At 36.2% G+C, this 11,868-nt stretch overlaps 1 protein-coding gene across 2 annotated transcripts; it reads right to left on the reverse strand.

Moving 5' to 3' along the window:
• Positions 1-1,927: 1,927 nt before the first annotated feature.
• LOC138184535 (DNA ligase 1-like) lies at positions 1,928-11,467 on the reverse strand. 2 transcript variants are annotated; one of them, XM_069122595.1, is made up of 5 exons: positions 9,459-11,463; positions 7,844-8,046; positions 7,112-7,459; positions 5,989-6,069; positions 1,928-5,414 (listed from the first exon to the last, which is right to left on the reverse strand). In XM_069122595.1, exons 1-5 carry the CDS (start codon positions 11,209-11,211, stop codon positions 5,214-5,216), a joined length of 2,586 nt encoding a protein of 861 aa, XP_068978696.1. In that variant the 5' UTR covers positions 11,212-11,463; the 3' UTR covers positions 1,928-5,213. The 2 variants fall into 2 exon arrangements, with proteins under 2 accessions (XP_068978696.1, XP_068978697.1); XM_069122596.1 differs by lacking the exons at positions 1,928-5,414; positions 5,989-6,069 and adding an exon at positions 6,076-6,311 and having other exon boundaries at positions 9,459-11,467.
• Between the last annotated feature and the right edge of the window lie 401 nt (positions 11,468-11,868).

Below are 11,868 nucleotides of genomic sequence, written 5' to 3' on the forward strand. Positions count from 1 at the left end.
TGTTAAGTTTTTATATATGCATAAAATTATTCATATTGTTTTTTATTCAAAAAGATATCTAATAAAAGTGGAATAATACCATCTTCCATAATGTATTACATTCTTCTTGAATAAAAAAACTGCTCAAAATACTATTTGCTACATAACTGAACATATAGATATAATTGTATAATAACTTTTATTTATAACATGAATTAATGTATATAATTGCTCTTTAAGGTAACATAAATCATTGCTGTAAAATTATTAATAAAACAAATACAAAAATGTAATTATGATCAAACGTAGATGTATATTAAGATAAAGACACTCGATTGGTATGGAGAATAGAAGTAAATGAAGCTTTCGATCTCCTGCACATATTAAAATTATTATTTATAATTTATTTAGCCTATGCACATAATCCATAGACAAAGTAGTATAGTTACAAATTCTGAACAAAAATGAAACATTCGTTATTGTTATGAACACATATATAGTTAATGATTGTAGTTTTTGGAAGAAAGTTAATATAAAAAAGCCAAGACCGTGGGTGCTCTTAATAATCATTTCAAATACATACATATAGAAAACACATTTAAATGCATGATCTTTTAGATTCTTATGTCAGAACTAAATTGTAATATAGATCGATTAGCTTCATTATTAATAAATTGTAAACCATAAGGTTCTTTATCTTATTTGTTATATTGGGGAACACTAAATCCATGTTATATAATTTCCTTTTAATATAAATGTTATGTTAAAACTCAAAACAGATTTTATCTTTAAGGTTCCTTATACATCAGTTAATATAGAAAAATTTTAATAAATATCTTTTTCCATTACATGCTTAAATGGATCAGATTAGTCCTTTTTTCATTATATGAATAAATAATATTAATGTATATTCCGTTAATGTAAATTTTAGTGAAGTATACAATACTATCCTATAGTGAAAAAATGCAGAACATGCGAATCCATTTTTCATTTTATAACATCAATATAAATAGCACGGTTACAACCGTACAAACAATTCGTCTGATATTATATTCAAATTCGACTTAATCGTCAAAGATGATAAAATCAATAGCTACGAAAAGATCTTCGCTTATTAAACTCTCGAAAGTAAATTTCTCACGACGCGTAATTGACAGCTGACAACAGTGATAGGTTACGCACATAAAACCTGATACACATGAGCGACAGCGACGTGATCGGTGTAGACGGGCGATGCAATGTCGTTCATGTACGTTATCCGTTCTGAAACTATCATAGATCCTTGACTGAAACAGGTTTTCCAGCGTACAGTATTTCAATTCTACGCGCGACTTTAAACGAATCAGGAACCGTTCCGCTCCAGCTAATCGGGAGACAGCTAGGCGAAGTTTTGGCGCGGAGCGTCATTGTGCTGTTGAATTGTGAGTGGTATCAAGATGTATCATTTTTTGAAATGCGTGATTTCAACTACGTAGTGTTTTCCCGTACCTCCATGTGCTGAGACATGGGTAATCGTATTGTTTGATATACAATTATTAATTGCATTACTATAAGTAATAGAATTATGAATGATATATGCAACAAATAATGCGAGCTAATTGGCTACGATCGCAATTGGATGTAGTTCGAACATTTATCAAATAGTTTCGTTCTAATCTGAGCAAAGTATCGTATACAGAAATTTAATGAGTTATCATTTAATTTGCACTATATTAAATTCTACATCTAATGTTGCTCTAAGATGAATAATTTGTTCCAAGTATAAGTATTCGTATTGCAATGGCAAAACATTATCGCCATTATAGTGGTCATAATTTCACAGTAAAATTAATTTCAATTTCGATCACGAATAAAATAATTTTTTTCTCTGAGTCACGGGATGCGTACTTCTTAGTTGTAAGAGACAGCCTGTATAAGAAAAGTGGTTAAAATAAAGGTGAAAGAATCCTAATATCTAAAACATTTATTTGTAAATAAAGTTCACAATGATGTCATTATTATGATCATATTAATAATAACAAGTACTCGTTACCCATAATCAATTTGCTCGCTTATTTCGTTTCTTTTTATTTCTGTTACGTGAATTTATAACGTGTAATAAAATTGCAAAGACATATGATATAGACATTAAGCGATCTGTCATATCTTTTATTCCTTTTCAATCGTTGGAAAAAGGAAGTATATTTTTGTCACTTAAGTAGCAACGAGTATATACGTATATACGTTATATATCTCTTTCTGTCTGTTACTATAATTTAATCGCGTTACAGGAATTCTTATCGTATCTGATAAAATGTAAATAGCTAACGCAGTTCATTCTTAAAAAGGCACAAGTTTTTTTCCTCTTCCCGCGACGAAAATTTATTTCAATCCCCCAGTTCGATCGTCAAACACCTTCTTCTCTCCTTCTACAACATCGTTCGCCATTCTGCAATCGATTTTTTTAGTAGTGCATCATTTTGGTTTGTTATGTGATAAATACTAAAAATTTTAACATTCATTGTTGAAAAGAAGTTCTATGAATCACTGTTTTACCGACGAACTCATCAATTGGTAATTTCCTTTCTTTTTTAACATAACATGATAAAATAATTTTCATATTTGATAATGTTTATAGCAAATAATTAAATACATTTAAATACGTTATATACCTATCAAAAATTGAAGAAAATTCCCATCAAAAGCTGTGCATAAAAAGGACAAAAAGTAATAAATATGGTTTTATGTACGATTGTTGAAAAGTGAAGTAATTACAACAATAATATTTGAATAATTAAACAAGCTTAAATATAGGTATAACATCTCAATGTATCAATATAACGTTTTATTATACTAAAATCTACCTACTATGTAGTTATTGATTTTTATATTCATCGAATGTACTTTAGATTGGAGAACGTTGTTCAGATTAACATCGAATAAAAATATACATCTCCACACTCTTCACTGAATGTTTTACGAATGCAACTGGAGGATTCTTTAAACAATAAGATCACACATCTTTATATGGACGAAACGTTCGAACAGAACTCAGAGGCTGAAGGTTTAAAAGCTACTCAGTCGGTACAGGCGTGTCTGTCCGAAAGCTTCATTATACTCGTATGTACGTAATATAAAAACAACTTAAAAAAGAAAAAGAAGATAGCAACACGACAAATCTACAAAATATACAAAGTACAGGGTTGTATTTATTGTCGACAGTAGACTACGACAAATAAATCGCAACTGCTGTGTCTGGTCTGCGAACAATCGCAGAATTACTATACGTCTTTTCTTATCATCGAACTAAAAACAACCGGATATCCTCCTTCTTACGTTACGCTTGTGACAATCAGCCGTTTATATCGCGAGGAACGATAAGATTTTCTTTTTTTATGTTATGCGGATTGGTTAGTTCGCGTTCGCGTGCAGTGTCGTTCGCTCGATAAAAAAAAACGTTCGACAGCTGACACGAGACGCACGAGATGAATTTTAAATTTTCTGCGAATTTTGATTGTAAATTGAAAATTTAGGGTTGAACGCTCATAGTTCTGGAAAATATTAACACGTTTCGTGCCGGGTGAAAATTGAAAGTGTCGGTGAAGCTTTAAAGTAAAAAGAATTTATCGTAGAATATCTAGTTACGCGTAGAAAATAAGCGGCGATTCTTTGTAATCAAGTTTTTCTTTGTTGCAAGTAAGCTTCTCTTTATTGTAATTTCGCATCTACGGAAACTAGAGTACTATCCATTTAAATCGTCACAAATTACAAGATATCCTTATCACTTTCTAGAATTGGTCACGTGAATCAGTCCTCGATATCATCTGTAATTCGTATCGATGATGGTAACGTTCATATTTTCTGCTTTACCGATATAAGATTTCTTTAATTAGTTCCTCGAGATTCTTACATTTTTCATTCATCAAAATGAATTCATCAGAATGTAACCATGTTTGAAGTAACTTCTACTCCTTAAAAGAATTTTATCGTGTATTTTAATCATTTCCATTTTTCTTTCTTATTTTTCTTTTTTTTTTTTTTACTTCACACATTAATTTCAAAGCATAGTCAAAAGTTGGTTTAGAGTAACTAGTCATAGAAAAGTAGCGATTTCCCTGAATCTCTGACATTTTGAAAGGCGAAAGAATACTATTAGATCTCTGATAAAAATTCTACTTTCTGTCATAAGAATCGTTTCATCGTCGAATAAACCATACGGCACGGAACTTGTTAATTCTAAGATACCAATTTCAATCATTCCTCGTTAAAAGAATCGAATAATACTCCGCGCTTCTCTATCCGTGTCTAAATCGATCACATTCTAATCGCGTTGTCAGCGTAACGTTCGCTCTCAGAATACGCTCCAAGGTTGGCTTCCTACCAGACACGAAGGAATTCGTAATCAGGTGCGTTTTCTGTGGCGACTACGGTGCAGCCAGCGAGAGTCTTAGTAACTGGTAGATCCTATGACTTGAGCCGTTCGATCAAAGTGACCTGAAAGTGGTTAACTCGAATTTGAGAAATTTTTGAAATTTTTCGCGCCAAAGCATTCGATCGATCCTTATTTTATATGTATAATTTCACCAATTTTCTCTGTGTTTTGTTTCATGGACTAAACCGATTTGCCAGATAAGCGACTCATTTAGCATTCCTGTGTGTCCCATACGGAGCATGAAAGTTTCGATTAGCCGTTTCTACGGCGACCAGAAACGCGATCTACAGTGGCGTGCAAAGTTTTCCGGCCAAATACATTTCCCACCTTATATTTCAAAAACAATATTTTAAAGAGTTTCAGGCAATATCGTGGATAAACTATACGGTGTTTGCGCATTCCGATATTACTTGAAGTTTTTTCAGATATTACTCTTCAAATACGAAGTTAAAAATTCAGTCTGGTAGTAAATTTTTTCACGCCACTGTACACCCTGTCCAAGGTACCATGATCGATCGGGACGATGATCATGAACGATTGTTGAAAATTGAAGCACCAATTTCAAAGTGAATTATTCGTATGCGTGTAATTTTTATCGATTTCGTTTCTCCGCGACCTCGACTGGTAACTGAATCGAGTCGAATTGAGACTCGTCGTTGCCTGTTTAAGCGACCGGACGAACAAGACTTATTGTTTTAAAGGCGAAAACGCGCGTGTTATCGGTGCTCGGTGTGCGAACGCAGCGATCAATCGGATAACTGGACTATTTTTTTTTCTTTTTTGTTCCTTTTGATTTTTTTGGCTTTTGGTAGAAAGTTCTTATTTATAAGTCGACGTCTTCTTGCTTGGCCTTTGGTGCAACCTTTTCACCACTGTCGGACTCCTTGATGGTAGTGTGAACGTCAGCGACTTCGACCGGCGGAGGAACCGCTGGATTCACTGATTGATCCTCTTCCGCAATCTCGAAGCCAATCGTCGCTCCAATCTTCTGACTCGCCTGTTTGAATGAGTCTGATAGCATCACCTGTTGACCAGATTAATTGTCAAGCGTTAAAAGCGCGATAGTATGGAGCGCTATAGTTGTAGGAATAATAAAGAGTAGAATGTGTTCGGTATAATAAAAATTAATATTTCTTCGATATTCTAAATTAAATTATGTTGTTATTGAAGGTACGCTAGATTAGTAAAGTTTTATTTGATTAGGAATTATTATATGCTATAAAGGAAAGCTTAGAAAAGTCGATCTTCTATTTAATTTATATTCGATTAGAAAATTTAGATTATTATGGGACAGGTTATTTACATGTATATGCATATATATTATTAACTATAAAATTAAATTAGATTATTGTATATAAATTATATGTATATTATGTTATACTATTTATATCACATTGTTATATTATACTATGGATTAGATTGGATTACTAGATTTTCATGAGATTAGAAAATATCGTAGATCAGAAAATATTACTATTATAAGAGATTTAGAAAATTTGGTAATTTACATTGGATTATGAAACTTAGATTATCGCAGGTTAGATCGGATTATTAGATTTGTTTATTTCTTTGGAAAATAATTAATGAAAAATGCGTACCTGTACGACGTTGATGCACATAGACGTGAGGGCCAGGCCGAACACCAGGTATATTATCGAACACATCATGTATATGGGATGCTAGATCAACCAACCAATCAATTTGTTAATGTGTGCGCGTGTATTCTGTCATCGGCGGTTTTTTTTTTTTTTGTTTTAATTTTCTCTAAGAAAACATGTGCAATTGTGCCGAAGTGAGATTTATGCGAAAAGCATGTACGAAATAGTGTGTATATACGGTGATGTGCATTATTAGTTCTCTTTAGAATTTGTGTTTGTTTGTCTGTTTCTTGATTAACTTTTTGATTTTCAAAGCTTACCGTCTGAACGCCACCGTGAAAGGGACAAGCAAAAGAATAAGTTAATTATATAGCTCACTGAATACGAATCTTGGGGACAAAGGTACATTCCATCGGTCAAATATAAAGCAAACGCTAATTGCAAATGAAAATCGAAGAATGTACATCGAAGAGACACGTTCTGAATTTAATAAGTTAAAATTGGTAAATTTCAGCCACGTTGTATAATAATACTTCGTAATACTCCGTAATATCGAATTTTCTCTATTCATTTGTACAGAGAAAAATTAATAATTCGTCTTCGTATAGAATTTGCTCTCGGTTAAAGTAAGATTAAGATTTTTTAATTCAACGAATCACTTATTGAGATAAATAAAGAGATAAGGGCAAATGATGTAAAATAGTAAGCTTGCTAGGATTTGTGAGGTTCCTTCCTTTTCCCCGAATTTCATTAGATAGAAATTCTTACCGTTTTTTTGCTAAATTTCTTTGAGTTAAAAATACAACGAAATAGAACAAATACTAACTTTGCCTAAATCAAAATTTGTACCACTATCCAAGGATTACGTAACGTTGACCCAGCTTAGAAAATTCTGAAAATTCTCTCACACGATATGACTAAACGCTGCGTATCCAGCTTTGAGTTAAAAGAAAAGTTAACTGTTCCATCGAACGTGTCTCTTGGAATCAGTCTAGCAACGATCGAATCGATCTCGTCGTTTAGGGAAGGCGAAACGAGCGGGGCGTGATGCAAGATATAAAAACGACGACTGAAATATCATCGAAGTAAAAACAAAAAAAAAAAAAATGCGAAGAATTTTCACCTTTGGCACGTAATCGCCGAAGCCGATAGTGCTCATGGAGATGAAAACGAAGTAGAAGCTCTCGAAGAAGCCCCATCCTTCCGATAAACAGAACAATGTGGCGCCTATGAAAATGTAACCGAGTAGAATGAAGATGGCAACAGAGATTGGTAGATTAAATTCGTCGTCGATGGCGAACGCGGACATCGCCGGTGTTCCTGGTGTGTCAGGCACGTTTCCATCCAAGTTGAGGACCGTTTGAGATTGCGGAGCCTGCTTTTGTATTTCTTCGATATCCTCTGGGTTAATCTGCGAGGGCCTCTTAAACGTTGCTAGGTCGTAAACTAATTGCACGCCTTTCATCACTTCCTGTTTACCGAAGACTTAATCAGTGAAATTAGAAATCACAATGTTGGAGTCGATGGAAGCTTGGTATAAGCTTGGTGAGCTCGCGAGATACAAGGTCAGAAAGTAGAACACGTACTTTCAGACGTTTCATTTTCTGTACCGTGATATTTGATTATTGCTATAATGCTGTACATTGACTTCTTGCAGAATTTGACTCTAATTTAAACTGACTCGATAAAATTTATTCTTTTTTCTTTTTTTTTTTCTATGATTACGATGATATATTAGAAAATGCAACAAAGAGTGGTTAAGAGTGGAAAATTGCTCTTCCTTTTAGGATGGAGATAAAACGAATAGAAACCAAAAGTCACAAGACGATCGTTCTCTATGATTTTGAGATCTTACCTGAACAGGTACGGTTCGACGAACCTTGCGACAACTTCCGGTATAATACACCCTTCGGACGAACGCCCAGAGGAACTTGATACCACGCGTGAATAATTTGCCAAAATCGGCTAATATTATCAGAAACATCGGGATACCGAAGATAGCGTAAACTATTGTGATGGCTCTTCCGGTGGTGGTACTAGGTGAAATATGTCCGTATCCTAAAATAGAGCGACAGATTCGTAAAGTTGAGGTACTGTAACGACTGGAATTGCATGATTCATATTCGGTAATGAGAATTACAATTTTCGAGAGGGTCGAACCTCGAGAGTTTCACATCTCTATACATATATTTCTATGGGACAAAAATAAACCTGAGAGATACTAAATACGCGGTGGTGTTCGGTCTAAGTTTAGCAATTTTAGTGGTACAATTTGGCGGTCGTTTGCTCATAAAGTGGTCGAATTCTTCTATAATAGAACTTCCCTTTCAAGTATCTCGTTTATGTAAACGATTATTATTTGGAACTGTTTGTTCCTCATGAACTTTGGGATCGTTTGTTTCGATGAAACGAAATATTATGAAATTTGATTTTCTGTTTATTAAATTCGAATCGATCGGATAGCCGATGTAATTTGTATTTCGATTTATCGATAATTGCTGGCTTTGTGCTCGTCACATCGATCTATAGATTCAAATGGTTACGTATATTCGCAAATCATATAAATTTAATATTAAATTTCTACTAATTAAAGATTTGTAAGATCGTAAATACGAAAAATGAATTATTGTATATGCTTGTTAGATTTAATTTAATATTCAATCTGTTAGCAATATTGTAATATTACATTTTTACTAATTAAGGGTTATTAACAATCCAAATATAAAATATGGAGCATTCAACTTATCGGCAATATTTGTATTTCATTTCACAGATAATTTCCAGCTTTAATTGTCGTCGTCTTATTAAATATGATTAAAAAGATTATGTAAATTAGAAACCATTTGTGGCTTTCCATATTAGATTAATTAGATTTCTACTGATTAGTAATTTCTAAGAGAGTAAACATAGGAGCTGAATTATAATTTAGCTTAATTCATTGCATCATGAATGTTTGAATTTCGTTTCCCTGGAAATTGCCAATTTTATTATCAAATATTTTGTAAAATCAGATTAAAAAGATATTTCGTGACATCAAACTACCCTCAAAAACCGTCTTTCATAGTCATTGTTAATCTAAACACGAAATCTGAATCATAAATCTCTAGTTAGATATCCATTCTATCACTAATATTTAATAACAACGTATCCCTCCATGGTATCAAATCCTCAGAAGTTTCAAAATCACGATATTCCTTTCCAGAATGTAATAAATTCCCAAAGTCCCCTACGAATCTATCATTCTTGAAAAATTTAGGCCGCTGACAAGAAACGCGTGCGCATTCAGCTTTTGACAATGAAGTATACAACCCACAATCATCGTCTGTACGACTATATCAGCCAGTTAGGAAAATCAATACGGAACTTATAAGAGCTTTTGCGATAACCATATCTCTTCACATCGTCGCACATCGATTTTATATTTTCCTTCGATATTTCCTGTTATCCCAGAGCTATCCGGATTTTCTCACCGATAGTGGTTATTACTGTCAGACAGTACACGACAGCGTTGAGAAAGCTCCAACTTCTTTGCCCACTGTATGTATGAACGCCCGCTTCGTGAGCAGTGTGCAACTGCTCCTCAAACTCCATTAACTTCCGGCGAGCCATGCTCTTCCAGTCGTCTTCCCTCAGATTGTGACTGTAGTTCCACAAACTATCCAGGAAATCTCGTTTCACGCGTTTCACGCCGCATTTGTAGAACGTCTCGAATGCACCCTCGGTGAACCGGAAAATAAACGCGCCCAAACCACAGTAGATCATCACCAACATTAATTCTGACAAGCAACGATTTCTCAATCCTCTTACAATTTGTGCTTCTCGAGGATTTTGCGCGACGAACGCCTTAAACTCTGCAACCACGTCTTTCATTGCCCTTAAAAAGTCCATGAAAGTGACTTTCGCCGGTTGGTCCACTTTTACTTCTAAGAATTTGTCTTCTGTTTTAACTTTTGTTGGTTCTTCTTTTTGTTTTGGTGGTTTGACTTTCTCTGGTTCTTCGTAGTCTTCTTTCTTTTCTGGGTCATCGTCTTCTTTGTCTTCCTTTTTCTTTCCAAAGAATGGCAGCCAAGAAAACCAACCCTTCCTTCTCTCAGACTCTTTCAGCTTCTCGATAGATTTCTCGATGGCTTCTTGTTCCGTCTCTGTGAGCGGTGTACTGAATTTTCTTCTTCTCAGCGGCTTTTCTTCTTGAGCATCCTCGAACACATCCTGAATATCGGCATCGAGAATGTTCTGCTCTCTCTTCAGATATTCCTCTTGGGCCCTAGCGAAATCTTCCATTAGACTGTCGTTACTCAAAGGAATTATCTGCTTCTTTATGTCAGAGGATGATCTCTTCATCGCGACTTCTTCCGTCTGCCGAGGAAAAGATTCGCTTTTCTTCATTTTACGATCTTCGTCGGTATCGTCAGTTTGACTATGAACTCTAGAACGTCCTCTTTCAGGTTTCGCATGATCGTCTCCCTCAAGCTTCTGTTTACTGGACTTCTTCTCCCTTGGAGGCTTCTCGATCGCCTCTTTTACTCCAACTTCAGAATCACCGCTGCTAATTTTCTTCGAGGAACTCTTCTTTATTCTAAATTTCCCTGTTTCCGGCGATTTAGTTCTTCTCGGATGCCTGTCTATCTCCTCCATATCGCTAGAGTCAGTCGACTGACCGTGTCTCTCCATTCTTTCCCTCGACTTCTTCTTCAAACGTCTTTCCACCTTCCTCGGTTCAATCGGTTGATCTACATCACCATCAATATCCTTTGAGCTCGGTATAGCATCCTGATACTTCGTAACAACTTCTCCACTCTTGGTCGCTTCCTTCACTGGACTTCCGTTATCCACTTGGCTAGCCAATTCCTTCCTTACCGACTGTGCAGTGGTCTCATCTTTAGCGTCACTCTCACGTGCTTGCGATTCTTTCTGAGGAGAAGCAGAACTCTTCTTCTCTTCGCTCACCTTTCTACCATCAGCGTCCTTGACCTTGCTTGGACTCCTCTTCTTTCTTTCCTCGACCTTCAGCTGCAAATCTTCCTCCTTGCTTCTCTTCTCCCGATCCTCCAACTCGGCTCGCTCAGCATCCTCCGCCATCTGCTCCATCCTGGCGCGTCTCGCCTCTTCCTCGTCGTCGGAAGTTTCCACCAATCGTTGGTTCCTCGAGGAAGGGTCCGGTGTCTTCTCGCGCCTTCTGGCCGCGGCTTTGCGCCGCCTGTGTACTGTGTAACTGTCCTCCATGTCTCAAGACACGGAGAATCGGTACAGATGGAACGCGGGACAAAATCGAACTGTTGGTTTGACGCGAAAACTGCACGATTGCGTCTTGGTTGGCCCCGGTGCAGACGGACACCGAGACAGAAATAAAACAGAGGCTGCTCCCACCACGCGCTACCAACGGAACCAGATGGTTTTGCCGCAGCGGGTATCGAGCGAAGGCGCCACGCGAATCGCGCGCAACCAGGAGGCCAACGACGCTCGGGCGTCGCGGTGCCGGCCCTGCAGCTACTGCAACCCGTTCAACGCCACCCGAACCTGCAATCGGTTACTGTTACCACCACTCTCTTCAACCGCTATGCGGAGCTTTCTTCGAGGCTACCCGAGGCGTAACGTTATCAAACGATTGACGTCATGGAACATGATTTTAGGGGTTCGGCGGTTTCGAGGAAAGAAAAATATTACGCTAAGTATGCTGTTGTCACACTGTTAGCTATGTAGTAGGTCGTACGAAGGATTGCTTGGAGGATAAGCCAAGGTTTATGGGTACTTGAAGATGTTACCGAGGAGACTGTAAAAGATTTAGTACTTTTGTACGAGTTCTTTTTAAAATAACTTTTTTTAAACTATGGAAAAAGTCGTTCTCTTGCGGGTTATTGGATATAGTTTTTTTGGAAATAT

Source organism: Bombus flavifrons, chromosome 10 (genome assembly GCF_040668555.2).
Source record: "Bombus flavifrons isolate JBK064 chromosome 10, iyBomFlav1_principal, whole genome shotgun sequence".
Taxonomy (NCBI): Eukaryota; Metazoa; Arthropoda; class Insecta; order Hymenoptera; family Apidae; genus Bombus; species Bombus flavifrons.

What these genes read in the sequence shown, in the direction of transcription:
- LOC138184535 (XM_069122595.1), bottom strand. Translation starts at nt 11,211, where the DNA reads ATGGAGGACAGTTACACAGTACACAGGCGGCGCAAAGCCGCGGCCAGA. An exon ending in TCGGCGATTACGTGCCAAAG is followed by an intron (nt 6,070 to 7,111) that starts GTGAAAATTCTT and finishes TGGTTGATCTAG; the next exon opens with CATCCCATATACATGATGTG. An exon ending in TGTGCATCAACGTCGTACAG is followed by an intron (nt 5,415 to 5,988) that starts GTACGCATTTTT and finishes TCTGGTCAACAG; the next exon opens with GTGATGCTATCAGACTCATT.